The sequence below is a fragment of the Zeus faber genome, assembly GCF_960531495.2.
Source record: "Zeus faber genome assembly, chromosome: 13".
Classification (NCBI taxonomy): domain Eukaryota; kingdom Metazoa; phylum Chordata; class Actinopteri; order Zeiformes; family Zeidae; genus Zeus; species Zeus faber.
In genome coordinates this window covers 1056121-1080011 of record NC_137198.1, presented here as the reverse complement: position 1 = coordinate 1080011, position 23891 = coordinate 1056121, and the positions used below count along the sequence as shown (strand labels likewise).

The 23891-nt window shown below is 48.9% G+C and overlaps 2 protein-coding genes across 3 annotated transcripts in view; both read left to right on the top strand.

Moving 5' to 3' along the window:
• slc4a11 (solute carrier family 4 member 11) overlaps positions 1 to 10069 on the top strand; it is a gene marked incomplete at its 5' end in the record, with an annotated part of 96001 nt that extends 85932 nt beyond the window's left edge. Inside the window, 9 exons of the mRNA XM_080012624.1 lie at positions 524 to 656; positions 1033 to 1106; positions 1708 to 1930; positions 2685 to 2791; positions 4709 to 4874; positions 8370 to 8543; positions 8885 to 9080; positions 9637 to 9806; positions 9961 to 10069. Coding sequence (XP_079868750.1) covers positions 524 to 656; positions 1033 to 1106; positions 1708 to 1930; positions 2685 to 2791; positions 4709 to 4874; positions 8370 to 8543; positions 8885 to 9080; positions 9637 to 9806; positions 9961 to 10027 — 1310 coding nt within the window. The 3' untranslated portion in view covers positions 10028 to 10069. The remainder of the gene's footprint in view (positions 1 to 523; positions 657 to 1032; positions 1107 to 1707; positions 1931 to 2684; positions 2792 to 4708; positions 4875 to 8369; positions 8544 to 8884; positions 9081 to 9636; positions 9807 to 9960) is intronic.
• A 4183-nt stretch (positions 10070 to 14252) lies between these two features.
• Positions 14253 to 22466, top strand: rpia (ribose 5-phosphate isomerase A (ribose 5-phosphate epimerase)). Of its 2 annotated transcripts, XM_080013009.1 has the most exons (10): positions 14253 to 14553; positions 15816 to 15876; positions 16005 to 16060; positions 17784 to 17843; positions 18038 to 18102; positions 18174 to 18242; positions 18640 to 18781; positions 19393 to 19492; positions 19988 to 20089; positions 20396 to 22466. In XM_080013009.1, exons 1-9 carry the CDS (start codon positions 14386 to 14388, stop codon positions 20083 to 20085), a joined length of 819 nt encoding a protein of 272 aa, XP_079869135.1. In that variant the 5' UTR covers positions 14253 to 14385; the 3' UTR covers positions 20086 to 20089; positions 20396 to 22466. The 2 variants fall into 2 exon arrangements, with proteins under 2 accessions (XP_079869135.1, XP_079869134.1); XM_080013008.1 differs by having other exon boundaries at positions 19988 to 22466.
• The last annotated feature ends 1425 nt before the right edge of the window (positions 22467 to 23891 follow it).

Below are 23891 nucleotides of genomic sequence, written 5' to 3'. Positions count from 1 at the left end.
AGGTGTAGCCAGTGAAAGTTTACGGAATAAACACGACGGAACTTGTGCTCAGACCCCATTGGCCCACAGAACTGGCCTCAGGAGGGAGGCTCCACCCGCTGAGTCAAAGCGTCGGGAACAGGATGGTTTTGAGGAATGTCAGAACGGCTAGAATGTGTAACCTGGGTGCCTTCATCAAACTTTGGGGACGTCTGAGACCTATATGAACCTGTGGAAAAGCAGTGTAACGGGTCACGACGAGCAGCAGAACAGCAGCTTGTAACCGTGACATGAACTGCACGGCCTGTGTTTGTGTACGAGGGTAAAAACAGCACAAACTTTATTTTTCCCAAAGAAAACAGCTGTTCAGAGGAAAGCCTCTTCATTGACACCACACCTATGCACCCACCTTGAAGATGTACCTGTGTGTGTGTGTGTATGTGTGTGTGTGTGTGTGTGTGTGTGTGTGTGTGTGTGTGTGTGTGTGTGTGTGTGTGTGTGTGTGTGTGTGTGTGTGTGTGTGTGTGTGTGTGTGTGTGTGCAGTTATCCGTGGCATCTGTGACGACTACGACTTGGACTTCCCTGCGTTCTACGCCTGCATCGGTCTGTGGAACAGCCTGTTCCTCATCCTGGGGGGGATCTTCAACGTCAGTCTCCTCATGAAGCTCTTCAAAAGGTCCCACCTCCGCCCACCCCTCCACCCATCCACGCCTCCACCCATCCGTCCGTCCACTACTTCTATCAAGTCACTCTACTTTAATTCGTTACATCTATGATTGTATAAGTGTTGCTATGGCTCGGTGGCAAACCCCTGTAGGGTGTCTCCAGGGATGCTCTGTTTTATCTTCGTATTGGAGCAGTCAGTCCAGGCCCACGGGGTCAGTCCAGGCCCAAGGGGCACGTTGCTGACCCGGCCGACGCCTTGATACATTTATGGGTTTCCATCAATAAACTGTTGACGATAAGCACGTCGTCTTTTTTCTGACGATAGGCACGTCGTCTTTTTTTTTTTCAAAATGCCCACCTGGGGTCTCTGACTGTGCCTCCCCCAGGTCCACGGAGGAGGTGATCGCTCTGTTCATCTCCCTTGCGTTCGTGGTGGATGCTGTCAAAGGCACGGTAAAAAGTAAGTCGCTGCGAGCGCTGATCTTTTCTGATGTCTCACTCATTTGGATATTGACCAAACCGCGCCCTGGGACCCTGCTTCGCCAGTTGAAAGTAAATCCCAGTGCCGCTGGGACCCCTGATATCTGGCTTCCTGTCATATAATATGATGAGCATTCTGACCCCGGACATGACCTTGAATTACAATGTTTTCAGATCAGTCCTTTTGCTTTATTCATGACACTTTTACTTTAGTATTTCACATTAAAAAATGATGGTACTTTTGAGTTTACCTTTACTTAGTTAACAATAACAATTTTGCAAATAGTGTTTGCAAAGTTCTTTATATAAAACACTTATTTTAAAACTTAATTATTGAAAAAACAGTGCAGAAGAAAGTGATAAGAAAAAACATTATTACGAAAAAACAATGTAAACCTTTATTTGTACAATCGACGATACTCAGCGGTGATCCTGTACCGTGCAAATTCCGAAACACAAAAGCTAAAAATAAAAAGAATAAAAAATATATATTTAAAAGTGCAATTGTGAACCAATAAGACAATCCAATCCAAAAATAGATGAATAGGAATGACTGTAGCTCCACAACTTGTTTCTCTCAGTCTTTCACAGATACTACCACTCTCCCACACTGTCGAACGTCAGCGTCGAGGCACTTCGGCAGATCCACAGCCCGACGGCGGCGCCGGGCGCCAACGGCAGCGAGGCGCTCGGCGCGTTCCCAGAATCCCTCATCAGCTGCACCAGGGAGCGGCCCCTGCTCTGTCTGCTGCTGATGCTGGGCACGCTGTGGGTGGGATACACCCTCTACGAGTTCAAGAGGAGGTGGGAGCACCGCCCATCTGATCCATTACTGTAACCCATCACGACAGAGTTGGATTTAGTTTTTAGTATGTAATCAAAAGTTACACAGACTGCTACTGATGAAAACATCAATAAACTGAAAATCAAGTTGCCTTCAGTTTAGTATCTGTTTGGTGGCTCTTGGTGGTGGATGTTAGTATTTTGGATATTTGCTGATACGATTCTCTATTCAAAGCCGTTGCTGCATCAGTGCTGATGGCAGTGAGAGAGAAGAGATCAGCTCCATGTTTTAATTAAGTTTTTAACGTATCCGCACTGTAACGTGGAAACTGATCAGTCCTGCACTTGAAACTTTTTCCTCAAGCGGTAACACCTATTTTTGACACTATTAATACGATGATGATCATTAATTAATTATTTGATGACAACAAGCCCAAATTTGAGTTTCATGCAACGCTCCGTGTATCACTCGAGGGGATTGAAGGGTTTGGACGCAGGGCGGACTGTGGAGGGACCGAGCGACGTCCTCGAGCTTCCCTCCCGCCGCCCTGCTCGCTGGGATTTAATAAGCCGTAATATTCCACTCCTGCCGCCCGGTAATCAAATCACCCTTCGAAAGCGGATTCAATTGTGCGAGCCCAGCCGGACCGCGGTACTTGGGCGGTGTCAGGACCGCTTCGACCGTCCTTGTTCACAGTAATTGCATTCCTCTATTATTTATATCTTGGCCCCCGCCTCCTCTCTCTCTCTCTCTCTCTCTCTCTCCCTCCATCAGTCCGTTCCTGCACGCCAAAGTGAGGGAGGTGCTGTCGGACTGCGCCCTGCCCATCTCCGTGCTGCTCTTCTCCTTCATTGGGTCCTACCTGTTCAACGACATAGAGCGTTGGTACCTTTTATTGTTTCATGGCCGTTACGTGTCGACTTCACACCCCGATATACAGCGGGGGGTTCCCCAGGTGGGGTCTGGGGACCTCCAGGGGTCCTTCACGAGGTTCCAGGGTGTCCCCAGCAAAATGATCAAAAGTTAAACTTGACTATCATGTCATTTACAAGACATCAGCAGCAGTGGAGAATGTCCAGTAATGTCTGTTTGGGTCCTAGTTCCACAGTTTTCTCCCTGGCGACATTAGAGACACTGAATCTCATCTCATCGGTCAAAACCTGCTCAGATTGGACCAGAGACGACAGTAAATAGGATCAAATGGGTCCTGTGGCTTAATGCGGATCCAACGGTCCTTGATGGGAAAACATTTGAGAATCACCGCACCTCACGGTGGGTGTGGGAGGGGCCAGGGTGTTTGAAAAGGTCTGAGCAGTCAGGTCGGAAGGCCCAGAATCTAAGAATCAAGGTGGAGTTCTGTCAACGGGGTTTGAAAGGAGGGACCACGCCCGTATGAACAACGTCGCCACCGCCCGGCGCGGCTCTCCTCGGGTTCCTTCGCACACTTTCAGGCTGTTTTCCTCGTGAATTCAGAATGAACTGTTGATGTAATGTTCATGAAGATGTACATATTGAGTCAAGTCAGCTGTAAATGATGCCTTGCATCCTGATTAGAGATGTGGCCAAAGAGTAGCTGGAGAAGTGAGAAGTCGACATGAACGATGCGTGAGCTGTATTAGAGAACACAATGTGGTCCAGGAAGCTGCAGATTTATTACCATTTATTTCTTTTATTTTCTTCCTCAAGATAAGTTTGCAGAGGAGAAATAACATGCAGGTGGGTTTATTTTTCGCCCTCCGCTTTAAAAACATGTTGTTTTTGTGGTGAAGTCCATATGGTAAAGGTGATTATTTTATGTAGAGGCTCCTCCTGACTTTGTGAGCTGGTGATGTGCAGTTTAGATTTTCTTCCATTTATACATTCCATGTAAAGATACTACTGAGACATTTTAAGTATATTGATAAAGAAAACTAAATAAAAACCAGAAACCCATATTATGCTGAAGTCAATATATTCAACCACGTATGTTTTGAAGCCTTGAACTTCATCTGGTGGGGATCTTCCAGAACCTCACCCAAAAAAGAAGCAGCGAGCGTTGGACACCATGGACCTGGAGTCCAGCGTGGGACTCAAACTCCATGTTGGGTCACAGGACGTAGCGCCGGCCCAGGGTGGTTTGTTTACACCCGGCTTCAAATTCCGCTGGTTGTTGCCAAGGCAGCAGCTGTGTTCCCGGAGTCGACGCGGCATCTTGGAGGACGTGGAACTCTCCAACGCAGTGTATAACTCATCAGAGCGCGGCCCGCTCTCGACTGGCCTGCCTCCATAGACACCCAGTCACAGCATCAGTGGCTCGTTACTGGATTTCCTTTGATTGTCATTTCTTGTGTCTTTTTTTTTTCCAACTACGCTGCATCGCATTGACTTCCTACAGCTTGGTCCCCAAATGCAATAACTAGGCGCAGGTCACTTGAAATGACTTTGTCAGTATTTGGTCACAAGGTGGAGAAGGCGCTGTGATACTGTGTCCCCGGCCGCTGTCGCTCCCTGTGCTCACAGCGTTGATAATCCTACCATCCGGGGCCAAAATGCCCCCGATGGTAATTCCTCCCGAGATTCTAGACCTTCCTCCCTGATTGCTCAGAGTTTTTTGCGGACACTTTGGCCCGTCCCATCTCCCAACCTGCTCTGGACCTGAGATATTTGTTGGACAAGACTCCATTTTGCTGTCTGTTGTTGTCTAAGCGACAAAATTTTAAGTCTAAGGACAGCCATTTTCTGTAAAATCCGCCTGGTACCACCTTGAAAAGCAGCGTATTTACATGTCTCTAGTTAACCTGGTTCTCTTTTCTCACCAGTACCTGTGTTTAAAGTTCACGACCGACCCATCTTCGTCGTGGCTCCGTTCGAGCGACTTTCCCCCATAAACGTGTTGAGCGCCATGGGACTGGGCTTCCTCCTGGCGCTCCTCATCTTCATCGACCAGAACATCGTGGTCTCGCTGACCAACGCACCCGAGAACAGGTCAGACACTGTCCAAGGTGGCTGGGCGCGGAGGAATTTCATTTGTATTGTGTCTGAGATCCGTAGTTAAAGGAAGATCCTATCTGGGATCACAAAATGAATCGCTCACATATCTAGGATCAGTAGATATGGAACAATCCACACTCACGATTTTAACATCAATATGATGCATGGGGGTGGAGTGTGGGGGCAGGATTCCTCCCGGGAGTGTGCTGAAGTGTCCTTGAGCAAGAGATTAACCCCTAACTGCTCCCCTGATACTAGCATGGCTCAGTGCAAACAACTCACTTCCCCCTTAATAAGGTAAACATGTACATTCTAGGGTGAACGTATCACATCAATAGAATAAACAGCTTGAGTGATTTCTTGGTGTCGTATCTGTGATCTGCAGGTACCTTGGACTGTGCAGTATAAACCATGTAAATAATGAGGTGTGTGTGGAGGAAGGAGCTCATGCAGCTCAAGAATAAAACAGTATGTGTTAAAACCACGACCAGGAGCGGTACGGCTTCCTCCCTCCCTCAATATGCCACTGTTGTGTCCAAACCTTGATCCTGGTTTGGTGGAGGATTTTCGGAGTGGGAGGCACCCGGCGCCGCGGGCCTCCCGCTCTGTGCACCTCCCGTTCTGCGTGCCTTCCGCTCCGGCGCCACGCGCCTCCCGCTCCGGCACCACACGCCTCCCACACGCCTCCCACTCGCCTCCCTCCCACGGAGCGGGACGCACGCGGCGCCGGAGCGGGAGGCGCACGGCGCCGCGTGCCTCCCACTCCGGCACCACACGCCTCCTGCTCCGGCACCACACGCCTCCCGCTCTGTGCACCTCCCGCTCTGCGTGCCTTCCGCTCCGGCGCCACGCGCCTCCACTCCGGCACCACACGCCTCCCACTCCGGCGCCGTGCGCCTCCCGCTCCGGCGCCGCGTGCGTCCCGCTCCGGCGCCGCGTGCGTCCCGCTCCGGCGCCGCGTGCCTCCCGGTCTGGCGCCAGGAGCCTCCCACTCTGCGCACCTGTGCTCCGGCACCGTGCGCCTCCCGCTCCGGCGCCAGGAGCCACGCACTCTGCACGCCTCCACTCCGGCACCACGCACCTCCCGCTCCGGCACCACGCGCCTCCCACTCCAGCACCGTGCGCCTCCCGCTCCGGCGCCAGGAGCCTCCTACTCTGCGCGCCTCCGCTCCGGCACCACGCGCCTCCCGCTCTGGCGCCAGGAGCCTCCCACTCTGCGCACCTCTGCTCCGGCACCGTGCGCCTCCCGCTCCGGCGCCAGGAGCCACGCACTCTGCGCGCCTCCCGCTCCGGCACCGTGCGCCTCCTGCTCCGGCGCCGCGTGCGTCCCGCTCCGGCGCCGCGTGCCTCCCACTCCGGCACCACACGCCTCCCGCTCCGGCGGCAGGCGCCTCCCGCTCTGGCACCTCCCACTCCTGCGCCGGGTGCCTCCCGCTGCGGCACCGTGTACCTCCCGCTCCGGCACCACGAGCCTCCTGCTCCGGCGCCACGAGCCTCCCACTCTGCGTGCCTCCGCTCCGGCACCACACGTCCCCACTCCGGCAACGTGCGCCTCCCACTCCGGCACCACGCAGCTCCAGCTCCGGCACCGTGCGCCTCCCGGTCCGGCACCACGTGCCTCCCCCTCCGGCACCGTGCGCCTCCCGCTCCGGCGCCAGGAGCCTCCCACTCTGCGCCCCTCCACTCCGGCACCACGCACCTCCCGCTCCGGCGGCAGGAGCCACGCACTCTGCCCGCCTCCACTCCGGCACCACGCACCTCCCGCTCCGGCACCACGGCCTCCCACTCCAGCACCGTGCGCCTCACGCTCCGGCGCCAGGAGCCTCCTACTCTGCGCGCCTCCGCTCCGGCACCACGCGCCTTCCGCTCCGGCACCACGCGCCTCCCACTCCAGCACTGTGCGCCTCACGCTCCGGCGCCAGGAGCCACGCACTCTGCGCGCCTCCACTCCGGCACCACGCACCTCCCGCTCCGGCACCACGCGCCTCCCACTCCAGCACCGTGCGCCTCACGCTCCGGCGCCAGGAGCCTCCTACTCTGCGCGCCTCCGCTCCGGCACCACGCGCCTTCCGCTCCGGCACCACGCGCCTCCCACTCCAGCACTGTGCGCCTCACGCTCCGGCGCCAGGAGCCACGCACTCTGCGCGCCACCACTCCGGCACCACGCACCTCCCGCTCCGGCACCACGCGCCTCCCACTCCAGCACCGTGCGCCTCACGCTCCGGCGCCAGGAGCCTCCTACTCTGCGCGCCTCCGCTCCGGCACCACGCGCCTTCCGCTCTGGCGCCAGGAGCCTCCCACTCTGCGCGCCTCTGCTCCGGCACGTGCGCCTCCCGCTCCGGGGCCAGGAGCCACGCACTCTGCGCGCCTCCCGCTCCGGCACCGTGCGCCTCCCGCTCCGGCAAGCATTCATTTCTGGATGTTAATTCATTTAAATTGGATAATTAATTGATTGTTTTTGCCATGACTAGGTAATAGCCCAGGTCAACTCAAGAGGAAACACTGTGAGAAATGATAATACACTCAAATATCTAACAATCACTATAATATTGGTCATTTTCCTCAGTTTGTCTGGTACAAGGACATTATCTCTGCAGTGTTCATACTTCCTGCCTCTGGTACAAACATGTTTGTGTGTTTGAGCAGGTGGCTGTGTGTGTGTGTGTGTGTATGTGTGTTTGGGTGTGTGTGTATGTGTGTGTGTATGTGTGTGTGTGTGTTTGGGTGTGTGTGTGTGTGTGTGTGTATGTGTTTGGGTGTGTGTGTGTATGTGCGTGTGTATGTGTGTGTGTGTGTGTGTGTGTGTGTGTGTGTGTGTGTGTGTGTGTGTGTGTGTGTGTGTGTGTGTGTGTGTGTGTGTGTGTTTGGGTGTGTGTGTGACTCCGGCTGTGTTTTGAAGGCCACAGTGAACCTGAGGAAAACCGCCCTTTATGTTGCTGTGTGTGTGGACTGCCAGGTGTGAATATTCATGAACTGTACTGTATGCAAATTATTCATGTGTGTGTGTGTGTGTGTGTGTGTGTGTGTATGTGTGTGTGTGTGTGTGTGCATGGTTCTGTGTGTGTTTTCTCTATTTTTTTGTGTATTTGTGTATTTTTTTTTGCTACTGAATTTCTTTATCCATGCGTTTGTTTGTGTGTTTCTATGTGTGTATATGTGTGTATATGTGTATATGTGTGTATATGTGTGTATATGTGTCTTTCTGTGTATGTGTCTGTGTGGGTGTGTCTTTGTCTTTCTGTGTGTCTTTGTGTCTGTGTGTGCGTCTATATGTGTGTGTGTGTGTCTATATGTGTGTGTGTGTGTGTTTGTGTGTGTGTCCTTCTATGTGTGTCTTATGTGTGTGTGTGTATGTGTGTTTTTCTGTGTGTGTGTGTGTGTGTGTGTGTGTGTGTGTGTGTGTGTATGTGTGTGTGATTGTTCTGTGTGTGCGTGTGTGTGTGTGTGTGTGTGTGTGTGTCTTTCTGTGTGTGTGTGTGTGTGTGTCAGGCTGCTGAAGGGCACGGCGTACCACTGGGACCTAATGCTCTCTGGGCTCATCAACATCCTGATGTCGGTGCTGGGTCTGCCCTGGATGCACGCCGCCTTCCCCCACTCCACGCTGCATGTGCGTCAGCTGGCGTTCGTGGAGCAGCGCGTGGAGGGGGGGCACCTCTACGAGACGTGAGTTCAGCGCCGCTCGCCGGACGCTCCGTCACGGGGTCCGCTCCGTCACGGGGTCCGCTCCGTCACGGGTCCGCTCCATCACGCCGCCCTGACTGGGTGATTAGAGCCGCGCAGGCGCTGGTTTCCCGTCAAGGTGAAACGGGGGATGCGTCTCCTCCAGAGACCCCCCTCATTAGCTCATGATTCCAGCAGCCTTGGTCCTGGGGGGTGACGGTGGAAGTGAAACACATTGAAATGAGTGTTTGTGAGAGGCTCTCCGAGGAGTTAGGGAGCAAGGTGTTCAGCACTTGAAGGAAAAGCGACAACTGTTTTGACCGTGTGCGTGTGTGTGTGTGTAGTATCGTCCAGGTGAAGGAGACCAGGCTGACCTCGCTGGTGGCCAACATCTTCATTGGAATGTCGCTGATGCTCCTGCCGGTTCCTCTGCAGTGGATTCCCAAGCCGGTTCTGTACGGACTGTTCCTTTACATCGCTCTCACCTCCATCGACGGAAACCAGATGTGTGACCGCATGGCCCTCCTCCTGAAGGAGCAGGTACCTGTCTGACCACCACCTAGAGGGGGGGCAGAGTAGGGCGGATGTAGATTGGAGGGGGAGCAGACTCCTGTTTGCCTCTCTCCTTCCTCCTGCAGATAACGTTCTTTTCCAGTTCAGGGCTTTGACGTTTGTGTGGCGTCACTACATCATCATCAAAATGTTGACGAATTGCAGTTTTGATAAGTGTCACATGTTGAGGACGAGCAGAGGCCCTTCCTCCACGCACCACCACCACCACCACCACCACCACCACCCAAAAACTACAAACTACAGCTGTTGAACACAGGGTGGTGCTACAACACACAACTATGTGTTTTGGCAAATCATCACAGATTGATTCACTACACATGACGTCAACATTACCATGACAACGGTCTGGTGAGTCTCTAAACGCTGCTTCTCTTCCTCTTCCTCTCCTCCTCTCCCTCTCCCTCTTCTCCTGTTCCTCTTCTTCTCCTCTTGCTCTCCTCTTCCTCTCCTCCTCTTCCTCCTCCTCTCCCTCTCCTTTTCCACTCCTCCTCTCCCTCTGCTCCTCCTCCTCCTCCCTTTGCAGACATCCTACCCTCCCACCCACTACATCCGCAAAGTGCCCCAGAGAAAGATCCACTACTTCACCTTCCTGCAGATGATGCAGCTGCTGGTTCTGTGCTCCTTCGGCATGTACCCCATCCCCTACATGAAGATGATCTTCCCCCTGCTCATGACCATGCTCATCCCCATCAGGTAGGGCCGGGGGCCATCTTGGCTCCGCTGGCTTTCGCCCTCCTTCCTTCCTGTGAAAACTAGTTTCCGGCCGAGTGCAAACTCAGCCGGCGGCTCCGTCAGGAGGGCGGGGCCGTCGACTTCATTTTTCTCTTTCCTTCTCTCCCTCCTTCAGGAACAGCGTGCTTCCGCACATCATCGAGGCCAAATACTTGGACATAATGGACGCCCAACACATGTAGCTACAGGGGGCGGCGTCTGGGGGGGGCGACACTATTTCTCAAATGCAAAAGTGAAAGGAGGCAGAAGCGAGGAGAAGTAACGACTGTTTGATTTTGTACCAGGGAGGAACTGTCACACAGACGAGGCGCTGGGACGGAGAAAGAGAGGAGTTAGCCCTGGAACTGTTTGACGGACTTGGCAGAATGAGGAAAAAAAAACACGCACACGCACCCACACACACACACACACACACACACATCTGTCCTGGAGGCATGGACTGTCCAGGACCTTCTGCGTCCACGTCTTTGTTTATATCATGTTCGTACATGTTATGTTCGTACATGTTATGTTCGTACATGTTATGTTCATGTTTATGTTTGTTTTGGCCGAGTCTTAGTTCGGTGCCATTGTCCCTACCTGCGTTTACCTTCCAGTGACCTTATTCCAGTGAGCTGACCTGGCTGAGGGGCGCTGAGCAGGGAGGTCGACTCTGTACGGGTTGAATAAAGTTATTATTTGGAGAAACAACGTCAGGTGAATAGTTTGCCTCCGCCGCGTCGGGAGAGTCACGTCCAAGCTGTCGCCGTGCGGGGAGGCTGTCGTGGACGGACGTTGGAATCTGGTCACTCACTGTCGCGCGGCGTTCCGTTGAAGTTGGAATTCCAGGTGACGTCAGGGCGGCACGGCAGCACACCCCGTCAACACCGAACAAGGGTTATAATTTGAAAAGCTGTTTAACTGCAAGGTGCTCTGCAGGTGTAGATGCTGTAGAGCAGTGTTCCTCACACGCGGGGGGGGGGGGGGGGGGGGGGGCTCGTACGTCCTGCGGGGGCCGCTCTGACATCAAAAAGGATTTGTTCAAAAATATGCATTTTATATAATGTTGGGAAAAAAAACACACCACACACAAACAGGACGTCATCTATGTTCCTTTTCTTTATCTTTCTCCCAATGCCAGTGAAGGGGGAACTGAGCTGAAAAACAATATATGTGTTGTAACAAGTACACACAGAATTGACTGATTTCTGACTTCCAATGGAGCGCGGCGCAAGTCCGAGTGTTGTGTTTTTATTCCGTGGCTGTGCCAACTGGGGACCAAACGTTCCTCCGCTTTTCCTTTTGGGCTGAGAGCGACTGGTACAAGAAGGACAGTTTGTCCCTGCGTGCTTTCATTCTGAGTCATTCCAAAGGGGGGTGTGTGTGTGTGTGTGTGTGTGTGTGTGTGTGCGTGCGTGCGTGCGTGCGTGCGTGCGTGCGTGCGTGCGTGCGTGCGTGCGTGCGTGCGTGTGTGCCCCCCGCTCCATCACCTGCTCTTTCAGTCAAGTCACAGCAACATTCCACAGGAACACACGATGTAGACGTTATTTCAGATCACAGCACAAACCAAAACATAGTTCAATATGAATCTAATCATGGATATATTATAGAATATAATTATTTTCGTTTAAAACTGAAATAGAGTATTTATTAGTCACGCCGGTGGCGTGTCTTTAAGGTTCAAGGGTGAAAGGATTTTGTGTTTACGGCTAAACTGGAAGTTCTCTATTTTACATTCCATGATGATGGATCCAGTTTTAATGTTTTAATGTTTGTTTGTTTGTTTGTTTACACCTGATTTACCTTCACTGTTCACGAATCCAAGCAGGACATTCCAAAGTGACGCGGCGGCGACGCAGTGCTCAACCGATCAGCAGAACGGAAGCATTCCTTTTCATTGGCTGACAAAGTGTTCAAAGATGAGTTTCAATATAATCCGGTCTTGTTTTTATTTAGGTGTTATGATTAGATCGATGCTTGCAAATGTTGTCATGTAATCCAGACTACCTGGAAAGATTATATTGAAACCTGAAAAAACAGAAAATACCAAAAAAATACAAAAGAAAACATAATTACAAGCACTGGTTGGCTCCTCAGTGTATTTTAATGGATCCAGGATTCACGTCTAAAAGCATGACTCATCTGGGGATTTGATACAGTGTGATGACGCTGACGCCATCGTGCAATGGACACACACACACACACACACACACACACACACACACAGACACAGACACACACACACACACACACACACACACACACACAGACAGACACACTGACACAGACACACACACACACACACACACACACACACAGAATAGCAAAAGTTAAAAAAGCTCATTTCTTAACGGGCCAAATGCAGTGGTCAACATTCAGCAATACTTTGTATAAACCAAGCCTCTCTGGTGTCACTGTGGCGCGATCAGCCTTCCCATCCCCCAAACTCCACAGGCTTCTCTGGAACAATCTCTAGAAGACCCGCTGCATTCGAGACAAGGTGTCATACTTTTCCTCAGAGGCGGCATAATTCCAGGTCCGGAAAGTAAAACTCCCGTTTCCAGTGTTTTTTGCTCCAGCCGCGTGGACCGATCCAGCTGGACCCCCCGGGGTCCAGGCCCGTCTGCTAAAAACATGGTGGACATGAAGGCCCGTAGCGGGAATCTTTACTTTCTCAACCTGGATTTTCCGCCACTGTTTTTCTCGTGGTTGGGGGAAAAAAATAATAACTTTGGTTAGGAGGTAAAAGGGGTGTGGGGTGGGGGGTGGGGGTGGGGGGGTTGATATATTTTGGTGTAACGAGGCGTTCACAACAAAGGGTTTTATTACAGTTTCGTTGATTTCACAAAAATCCAATGGCAGCTCCCTGAAGTGGTTCCGTTTAACTGTGTCTTGGTGGCGTTTTGGCGGCGAGGACGGGACCTGAGCGCATGTCGGCGTGTTCCCAGGACTAAGCTTTAAAGACGGCACCGGAGAAGGAGTGTGAGGCGCGGAGGAATATTAACTGTTTGCAATGCAAAGTTTGGTTTTTATCGACGATCCTTATAATCCACGGCAAGGTGTTAGGCCATCACTCTTGAGGCGAGTACAGAGGTTCGGACATTCTTCTTCTTATGTGACGGTATTGTTGTCGTTCCTTGGTATCTCCTCTGTACCCGAACTTCTCTCCAAAAGGACTCTGAGTGAAAGGCTTTGTTTGCTCGTGAAACCTTGACTCCACCCCTCTTAATTGGATTTGTTTGAAAATGCTTACTGTGGTGTTTTATCCTGATTTCATATAGCCTACTTTTTCTAATCATGAATGTACAATGTGTGGATTTTTATATAGCATACTAATTTAGGTGTCAAACAGATCTGTAATTTTGTCAAAAAGATCAGCTATATTTGTAAGCTGTAATATGTAAAAATAAGAGAAAATGTTTATCAGACAGAATGTGTTGGTTTACTATAGTATAAATATATACTGTACACTGAAAAAGAGACTATCTCAAGCTGTTTGCCAAATAAAGAATAGTCGTGATGTACAGTACTTTGTTCTCATAGAGAGGATCTCGCCGTGATGCACCAAATACCACACTCAGGGTCAAGGGTCAGAAAGGGTCAAGGCAGGGGTCTCAAACTCCAATGACCTGGGGGCCACTGGTCAGGTTGTCTTGTTCCGGGGAAAACCGGCCCGTTTCTATGCGCTTTTATTCTCCTGCACATTTGTTAATGACCCCATAATCCTGTTAGGAACAGCCCTCTTATGATCTATTTAATTCTGTTTTATATTTTGAAAACATTAAGTATGTTTGTGCGCATTTATTAATGAAGCGTCACAATTTGAAGAAAGCATTTGGGGCTCAATGTCTTATCACCAAGTGGCGGGCCGCGTTAAATTGTCTCGGATGCGGCCCCTGAGCCCGTGGTTTGAGACCCCCCCTTGTTCCACGAAGGAGGTCCAAACAGTGATCAAACTGACAACAGTAAAAGAATAGGAGAAATGGAATTATGCAATTATTCAAGAGTGATTTATATCTGATGAAACTTGAAATCGACTAAACACCTTAAATGTATGAACTACAGCAGAGAAAGGTCAATGATCTTGAGCAGCGGTACATCATGACCTTATTTGTTTGACGGCCTATGTATGTATTGTATTGTATTGTATAGGTTACTACATGTCAGGTGGAAATCCGGCCTTATTTAGTAAAGTTGCACCCAGGTTTGGAGTCGACCACGTGGTTTGTCCGCTCCACTCCCCCTGAAGACCTGTTCACAACTTGAGAGCCGACGTGAAGCGCGTAGTTCGCATCTCTCCGAGGGGACTTGAACGCAGCACCATTTCTGGCGCGGCTGGAAATCAACGGCGCTGCGTTCACGTCCCCTCGGAGAGACGAACACTTCGGCGAGGCCGTGCTGCGTTCAGGTCAGCGCCCCCTTCCGAGCGCCGCGGGGAGGAGTGGACCAGCTCGTCTCTCCGTGGCCGTGGTTCTGCTGCTGCTGCTGGTGGTGCTGCTGCTGCTGGTGGTGCTGCTGCTGCTGGTGCTGCTGCTGCTGCTGGGCCCCGCCGCGGTGTGGGATGGGTCTGAGGCTCCAGAGGTGGCTCTACTCCAGGCTCACAGCTGCCTCGCTCCCCTCCGCTCCGCGTAAGAGGCGGGTCCATGTGACTCCCCGGACCCGCGGACACATCATGGCAGAGGAGGCGAAGAAGCTGGCGGCGTGTGCCGCGGTTGACAACCATGTGCAGGTGACGGGGGTGACGGGGGTGACGGAGGGACCGTTTTCACGCGGCTCTATCGTTGGTGGCCGACACGAAGTTGGCGGGTGGAGGTTTTGTTGGGAGGGAGGACGAGGGGAGGCGGAGCAGAGCGTCCCGCATGGGGAGCTAGCGTTAGCCGCCGCTAGCTAGCTAGCATGGACGCTGCTCTTTCAACTCTATCGCTCGTAAAGTTATAAAGTAAGGACGTTTTTATTGATTAGTTGTTCTTATAATAATGACAAAATTATATATTATTATTAATAATAACAGCAAGCTTCCAGTTCACTGTGTGCACACCTGTGTGGGAGTTTAAAATCTAGCTCCCTAATGTTTCTATATAAAGATTATTTTAAGTTTATAAGATGAATACGATTTTAATTATTAGACATCACATTGAAAAGTCCTCGAAAATGGGAAAACAAGTCCTTGCAATTTTAGTCCTTACATTTCATTTTGTAATTCCAGAGTAAACAGTATTTTTGAAATTATTTTAAATTTATTATTTTGCTTGAAAATAAGTAGAAATTGTATATATTATAATTGTATATATTATATATTAATATTTTTAAAATATAAATACATTTTGTATAATAAAGTGGCTGAATATTATTACAAAGCAATTGATGTTTATTTCTTTAAAAAAATGTTTTTTTAACTGAAGTTGAGGAATATTTTTATTAATCAGTTAGAATTAGAATGTTTTTTTCAAAGCAAAAAACAGTTCCTGCACAGAGAATTAAATTAATTGATATATATATTTTTTACAATACATTTGTTTTCTTTAACTCATTGAGTTTTAACTAAAATGTGTGCAGTTCAATATGACTTATTGCATTTTATTTGGACCTAATTTCAGGGCTTTGTATTTAAGCAAACAAACTGTGGGTGTGACGAAAGGTTAACTGTGTGTGCAGGTGTTTTAGGAAGTGAGTTTCGTGCATTGAAGCACACGTTGCAGCCTGCGACCACAGGGTTTCCTGGCTCTCCTTCAAGCCATTGAGGAATAAAGTCAAAAAAGAAGAAAGTGAATCAACTCCATCTGCCAGACGGTCTGACAGGTGGAGATGATTCAGAATCCTTCACAATATACGAGACCCATTTCACAGAAACTATTATTTCCTGCAATGTGACATAGTATGTTAAATAATGAAGGCCCTGAGCCACCACCGTGAGAAAAGATTCCCTGTGGTGAGGACACTGTAGTTGTTGTGTTTTGTTGTAAATAAAGCTTAATAGAATGTTTTCCGTAGAACAACCAGGTTGTTGGAGTGGGCAGCGGCTCCACCATCGTCTACGCTGTGGACAGATTAGGTGAGGACAGCGACGCGGAGCCCAAGCTCAGCTCTACATGAGAGCTTGACGTCCAGAAGGCTGCAGAGTGTCACCTCACCTCATCGTCGTGTTGTTTGAAAAGGTTTTTGTTTTTTTATTTCTTTCAGCGGAGAGAGTGCGTCAAGAGAAACTCAACGTGGTGTGCGTCCCCACGTCCTTCCAGGTCGGTGCAACGTTTTGGAAGTTCTTTGTTTTGTTCCAACTGATCACATATCAGCCAAACAAGCAGTTTACAGTCATGGAAGCGGTTCTGTTAGCCGCTGTAGTGCGGTCGCTCCCCCAAGGACGCAGTGTTTCTCGGGGCGGAAGCGCCGGCACGGCATGTTCTATTGCACGCAGCCTTTGTAATAGTTCACATGCTGTCCACACAACCAGGACGGTGCTTTTTCGGACGGGCCTCTACTGGGACTCCAGCTCCCGTGCCGTCCCCCTGCCATTCCCCTCACTGCAAGAGAAAACAGACACAAGAACCTTCCCAGCTGTTGTGACTGGCCAGTCATTCAACTGGCCACAGCTGGCACCGAGGCAGGGAGCGCCAGTCTACCACACTGACCTCCCCTCGCCTCCAACAGCCTCCACCCCGCCCCCCCAGTCTACCACACTGACCTCCCCTCGCCTCCAACAGCCTCCACCCCGCCCCCCCAGTCTACCACACTGACCTCCCCTCGCCTCCAACAGCCTCCGCCCCGCCCCCCCAGTCTACCACACTGACCTCCCCTCGCCTCCAACAGCCTCCGCCCCGCCCCCCCAGTCTACCACACTGACCTCCCCTCGCCTCCCACAGCCTCCGCCCCCCCCCCCAAGTCTGCCGCAGCCACATATTGGGGGAAAAAGAGCCTTGAAGGTTAAAATACACCTTGTGTTTGCGGAAGGAAGCTTCAAATACGTGACAATGACAACAACCGGAACGATGAAAGCTGTTTATACATCACTCTGTTTTGGAACGGAGTCAGACGTGTTGATATTCGGTGAAACACCGGAACGTTTCACTGAACCAACAGAACTGAGGGAACTTTTTAAAATCCTATTTTGAAACTCTTTAGCGGAGCCGAATAAGCAGCTCCGTTATTTAATTCTTTTATCTGGAAAAACAAACAAACCAAAGTGTAAAAGTGCAGCCGCTGTGAGGTGGTCGACAGTTGTGACATCACAAAAAGTAGCTGTAGCTGCTGCACTGTTTTATCAGATCATTGTGGGAGGACAAAATGTCTGTGGCAGCTGTGGTGAATTTGACATGGTCAAAATGGTTGATTGTTATGGACGTGTCTGTGGCCAAAATCTGTCCCTGAAAGTGATTTTATTTTTTGGAAAGTGGAGGTGAAAACCTTCCACCAATTGAAAGCTTATGATTCTGGGTTGGGCCAGTTTTGGTGTGTTTTGTGTTCATGCGGCTCGGGAATGAACTGTGGGAGGTGTAGCACGTAAACCTTTTGCTGAAATAATAATAATAATAATAATAATAGTGAGTGAGCAGCGCTGCCAACAAACTTGTTGTGTGTAGTAAGATGAAAACTCCCTTCCTGCTTGTTGATAAATATCCTTGTTTAAAGAAGTGTTTTGTGTGAAGGTGACTTGAGTCTGGACCTCGTCCTCTACTCCATCACATTATACCAGTACCACCATGTTTCAAAACCTGCTGTGCTGTTTCCTGTTTGGATTTTGCTCACTGATCCTTGTTGAACTCACTTTAACCACTTGTTTTGAAACAAATACTGTAAAGTACTCAGTACTTAATAAGGAGGCGCATCCACGGTGATAAGGAAGAAAGGTTCAACCACCTTGTTTCCTCCTTGAGCTTTTCACCACATGAAGCTCTGACGCTCTCTGCTGTGGTTCGATTACGTCTCCATCCTGCATCCTAAACGTCTCCTCCTCCTGCTGTTCAGGCTCGGCAGCTCATCCTCCAGCACGGACTCACTCTGTCCGACCTCGACCGACACCCGGAGGTACCACGCGCTCCCACAAACTGTTTCAAAACTTTCAAAAACTGTGGAACTGTTTTGAAAACGTGTGTGTGTGTGTGTGTGTGTGTGTGTGTGTGTGTGTGTGTGTGTGTGTGTGTGTGTGTGTGTGTGTGTGTGTGTGTGTGTGTGTGTGTGTGTGTGTGTGTGTGTGTGTGTGTGTGTGCGCGCGCGCACAGCTGGACGTGGCCATCGACGGAGCAGACGAGGTGGACGCGGCGCTGACTCTGATCAAAGGAGGAGGGTGAGCTGGTTCTGCAGCTTTCAACACTGATCACATGACTTGTGTTGGTTCTCACTCCCCTTCTCCCTCAGAGGATGTCTGACGCAGGAGAAGATCGTGGCAGGGTGTGCCAAACATTTCATTGTCATCGCCGACTACAGGTGTGTGTGTGTGTGTGTGTGTGTGTTGAAGACACAACTCATAAACTATTGTATTTCAATCTATTGACAGTTGGCACATAATGAGAATTGAATAAACAACAGTTTTCCTTTGCCACGGCAGAGATGGGCACTTGACAGACGGAGGCTTTGGAGGCTGGAACCTCCACCCAGCAGCATAAACTAATATATGTATAAAGATATGAGTCAAAGTCAGATAAAATACAACAAAATAGTTGTTATAGTCAGATAGGAAACCATAACCATAAATAATGGAGCGTTCTTGCAATTGCATTAGCAGCACTTATATGTTGCGATTGTTTTTTGGGGGGGGGTGTGAGACCATGTGACGTAGCTGCATCCTAAACCACGTGACAGCGTTGAGCGTTGTGTGTCTCAGGAAGCTCTCCACGGCCCTTGGGGAGCAGTGGAAGAAGGGCGTTCCCATCGAGGTCATCCCCATGGCGTACGTCCCTGTTTCCAGGGCTATCGCCAGGCGCTTCGGGGGCGTGGCCGCCCTGAGGATGGCCGTCAGCAAAGCCGTGAGTGCCTGTCGTCTCCCGTCCGCCTGACTCATAGTGTACCCGCCGTGCTTTTGAGCAAGGCGCCGGGCAGACACCTGCTCTCGGCGCCTCTTGGGCGCTCGGACCTTACCTCACGGTTGGGAAAAGGAGCTGGACGAGGTGGGGGTTTGTGGACGGAGGACGAGACCGCGCCTCCCCTCCGCCGCCACCTTGGAATCAGAAATATTATTAAGTAATAATAAATAAACCAAATGAGAAATGATCTCTTTAGGAGTGAGTTGTGAGGCTTTCTAAACCCCAACATATAAGTTTGGAAGATGCTTACTATTATTATTAATATATTTTTTTTATTAGGAATGATTAATATCATTATTATTTTATGAGTATCGTTATTAATATTATTGTTATTAATAATAATATTGATATTATTATTATTAATATTATTCATGTTAATATTAATACTATTATTATTGTTAATGTTATTAATGTTAATATTGTTAGTATTGATATTATATTATATTAATTATGTTAATATATCAATAATACTATTATTATTATGATGAATATTATTAATGTTAATATTATTCATGTTTGTGTTATTATTATTATCTTCCGTCCTTCGCCCTCAGGGTCCGGTGGTGACGGACAACAGCAACTTCCTGCTGGACTGGAAGTTTGAGGAGTCTCAGAACTGGAAGGAGGTGAACACGGAGATCAAGATGATTCCAGGTGAGAAGGAGAAGCTCACGTTGAAGCAGGCTCATTCTGGGATGGCTGTGTCTCTGGCTGTCCAAGCAGATTCAATGTGAAGCTCTTTCTTAAGTTCCCAAAAATTGACATGAGTCACTTCCTGTTTTCTTCATCTCCATGTTTGGGGGACAAGAGGTTTTATAGAGCAGCAGCAGCTCGTTCTTAACTTCCTCTAACTACTGTAACTTCCTGTGATGACAGTAACTACTGTAACTACAGTATGTTGTTATTGTCATATGTACTTATGTAACATAGTTGTATAACCACTGCTGCTCCTAGTCCACTTCTACACACATGTTATCTATTTTATGCATTTTTATTCTTGGCTCTTTGAACGATGCACCTGGTTTTTAAAGTGTGTGTGTGTGTGTGTGTGTGTGTGTGTGTGTGTGTGTGTGTGTGTGTGTGTGTGTGTGTGTGTGTGTGTGTGTGTGTGTGTGTGTGTGTGTGTGTGTGTGTGTGTGTGTTTTTTAGGCGTGGTGGAGACAGGCCTCTTTGTGAACATGGCGGAGAGAGCGTATTTTGGGATGGAGGACGGCAGCGTCCAGGTCCGAGACGCTCCGGTCAACTGAGGAGGTGGTGCGACCGTCCTGCAAGTGTCCTTATAGGAAACGACCCCACGGAGCCAAAAACACACACACACGTCCTGCAGCACTGGGGGAAAAACAGAGTTGAAATATTCTTAGTTAAAATATCTTGTGAGGAAGCAGTTTTGTCTGAACCTGCAGGTGGTGCTGCCATCTTCATGAGTGTTGAAGTGCCTGATGCGTCATAACATTATAATAACGTTATAATAATAACATTATTATAATAACATCATTATAATAACATCATTATAACAACATTATAATAACATTTGAATTATTTTTCTACTGTGTTGAGTGTTGGAGCCCGCTCCTCCTCCTCCTCCAGGCATGATGAAGGCGTCGTATCTGAGCAGAACTGGACTGAACCGTGCCTTGAGATTTTATGAAATTCAGCCTTGAATAAATGTCAGTAAATAAAAATAACTTAAGTGTAGTTGGAGTTGAGCCGTGTGGTGTCTGGGTTGATGCAGGTCGGCTCCGTCTGCTCCGTGACACTTCATGAACCAAACGTTTGGTTCATTTCGGAGACTTGTCGTCAGCAAAAGTCGACCACTTTGGCTCTTGAGGTCTTTTGTGACTGACAGTCGAGTAGTACTAAGTACTAATAAGTAGTAATTACCCAAAACACTTTTCTGGTTAAACACAGACATTAGGTCCTCAACTCACTAAAGAATAAGAACCCAAATTAAAACGTTGTAAATGATTCCTGAATTCCCGCTGACATTGTGGGTGGAGCGGTGGTGCAGAGCTTCTTCAGAGTGGACTGCGCTGGTTCTGGTTCTGGCTCCAGCAGGATCTCTGTAGGGGTGTTGACACCACACGCTGCTGCTTTCACCTCAGCTGCAGAACAGTTTCAACACCCCACCTTCCAGCAGCTTCATGCTTCACCTTCCAGCAGCTTCATGCCTTTATTTAGTTTTTCCATTTCACACTTCAATGTAATGTGATTGTATTTGATTTCACTTTATTTTGGAGCTGCCCATCCCAGAATCAGGGCGTCTCAGCCATCATGGGACTTGTTCAAAATCTAGTTTTTGTCGAAATGCTTCAGAAAACACAGGACTGCGTGTCCCCTGAACGGGAGTCCCGGTGGTTGTGTACATTTCACCTCAAGTCAATCACATTTGTAGTCATTTGACGACTGGGCATTAGGAGCTGGAGAAGAACAACCTCCAACATGTATCATCTGCAGCCTCCATGGAAGCACAACCAGCTGCTCAGCCCCCGTTGGGGAGCTTCATTTGGCTAAAACAGCTTCAACACGGTAGGTGGAGCGACTAGATAAAGATGGAGGAAGTCTGTTATTTTAGTGCAGCTCCGTTAAATCCCTCCACCTCCTCCCTAAAACACTTCAAAGTAATACGTGTTGGACGCTGAGCCTGAACGTTGCTTCTGCTTCGGTTTCCTGTTTTGTGTTTGTTTCTCAGCCTGCGTGCGGCTTCCGCTTCGTTTGAAACCAGTCACTCAATGAAACACAAAATTGTTCCAAACTGTCCTTTGTCTAAGAGCCTTGTAACGCTGCATGGTGAAACATTCAGAAACATGTCTTCATGTTTCCATAGAAGCTCTTATTCACCTCCCAGCTGTAATTGATCAAATTATTAATGCAAGTCATTTGATGAATATAGCGATTAACATTGAAACGTGCTCCGTAGTAATCTACAGTGAGGATGCAACGAGGCTCTGGTGAGCGTTAGAAACAGAATACACATGAACCCTGATAGAAGAGCTCGGAGCTTTATGAGAAGAATGTTGATTAAGGTGGAAGGGCAGACACGAGTGACATGTGAAGAGCTGCTTTGAATTGACACATGCGTCAGCAGCAGAACAGGAAGTTGTGGAATTCTACAACCTGCTCACCTACTTACACCAACGTGATAGGTCCAACCTGCTCATGACAATGTGCACCACATGTTAAAAAAACCCATCTAAGAATGCAGGCTCAGTGACCGAGTCCTGGTGCTTCCATAGGAACCTGATCAGTGTTTTACTAGTTATTCCAAACTTTTTCACTTTGCCTTGTTCACGATGCCTTATTCTTTTTCTCTCCGTATACGACGGCGGCGAAACCCTCAAAATACACATAAAATACAAAATTCATGAATATACAGTAGCTGGTTGAAAGTAGTTTCATGAATTTGATGTACTGTGACCGCTGAAGCTTTTAATTTCCTGTTCTGAACCTCGTGTGTTCCGCTGTGGACCACATCTAGATTTAACAGCTTGTTAAGATCTTTTAAACCAGCATTGTGGTCTTTTATTTATTTTTCCTCGACTGTAAAGACTGTGACTGTGATGAAGCTGCTGTCATGACCCTCAGGTGAGAGTACCACTGTGTCCAAATACACCACCAAGCTGAGCACGTTTTAACAGTCTGCTTTATTTTGTCCCTTCATTTTGATGAAGATCTTAAACGACAATAAACCTGCTATAAATGGATATTAATAGAAATTATATTCACATAAATATTATTTTGTACCATTTTCAAACAAGGGTTTACGGCCTTTTTGTTTCTTAAATGTCAAAAATACTGTATGCATTGTTACTAGCAATATAAGTATTTGGGGATGAATCCCTCGATATGGAACGAGGGGAGGTAGCACCTGCGGATATACAAACACCCACCAGGGGGCGCCAGAGGGTGAGAAGCCTGGAACCTGGACGGACGCAGATCAACAGGAACCCTGTGTTTTTATATGTACATGTTATGTATGTTGTTTTTATACACATACATATATATATATATACATTATATATATATATATATATACACACACACACACACACACACACATATATATGTGTGGGTGTATATATATTTATATTTAGTTATATATTTGGGAGCACAGCATGTCTGCTGTACTTTATTTTTGAAGTACAGTCTTATTCACAAGTACCAACAGTGGTGGAAGAAGTCCTCAGAGCTTTTGCTGTAGTGAAAGTACACAACGAATTAGTACCACGTTGACGTTTCTCCTTGTGTGGAAGTATTTAAGTACTTTCAAGTATCAAAAGTGCTTTGACGCGCATCCTGGTCTTAGTTTGTAATCATTTACATTTACATTTAGTCATTTATCAGACGCTTTTATCCAAAGCGACTTACAAGGGAGAATAACATTCAGCTACATTGCGACAGAGATTAGTGTAACAATAAATACTGCAAGGTGGTGCTAAGTAATTGTAGGTTAGGACAGGAGGTACTCACTGAAGAGCTGGGTCTTCAAGTGCTTCTTAAAGACAGAGGGAGGTCCCTGCTCTGGTCACTTTTGGCAGCTCGTTCCACCAACGTGGAACTACAAATGAGAATAACCTGGATGGACGTGGCTGTACGGCCGGCAGAGCCAGGCCACGCTCATTTGACGAGCGCAGCATCCGGGGGGCAACATGTGCTCTTACAATAGCATTTAAGTAGGTGGAGCATTCCCAACAATCACTCTGTAGGCCAGCATCAGAGACTTGAACTTGATGCCAGCGGCTACAGGTAACCGAGCGGCTACAGGCAACCGAGCGGCTTCAGGTAACCGAGCGGCTACAGGTAACCGAGCGGCTTCAGGTAACCAAGCGGCTTCAGGTAACCAAGCAGCTACAGGTAACCAAGCGGCTTCAGGTAACCAAGCGGCTACAGGTAACCAAGCGGCTACAGGTAACCAGTGGAGCTCGGTGAGCAGCGGAGTGACATGTGCCCTCTTTGGCTGGTTGAACACCAGTCACGCCGCCGCATTCTGTATCATCTGCAGTGGCTTCACCGCACAGGCCTCAAGCCTGTTAAGAGGGCGTTGCAGTAGTCGAGA

Excerpts from the sequence above, each read along its gene's own strand:
- rpia (XM_080013009.1), top strand. The coding sequence starts at position 14,386 with ATGGGTCTGAGGCTCCAGAGGTGGCTCTACTCCAGGCTCACAGCTGCC. Across the intron at positions 14,554-15,815 it reads CGGTTGACAACCATGTGCAG|AACAACCAGGTTGTTGGAGT; the intron begins GTGACGGGGGTG and ends TGTTTTCCGTAG. Across the intron at positions 18,103-18,173 it reads ACTCTGATCAAAGGAGGAGG|AGGATGTCTGACGCAGGAGA; the intron begins GTGAGCTGGTTC and ends CTTCTCCCTCAG.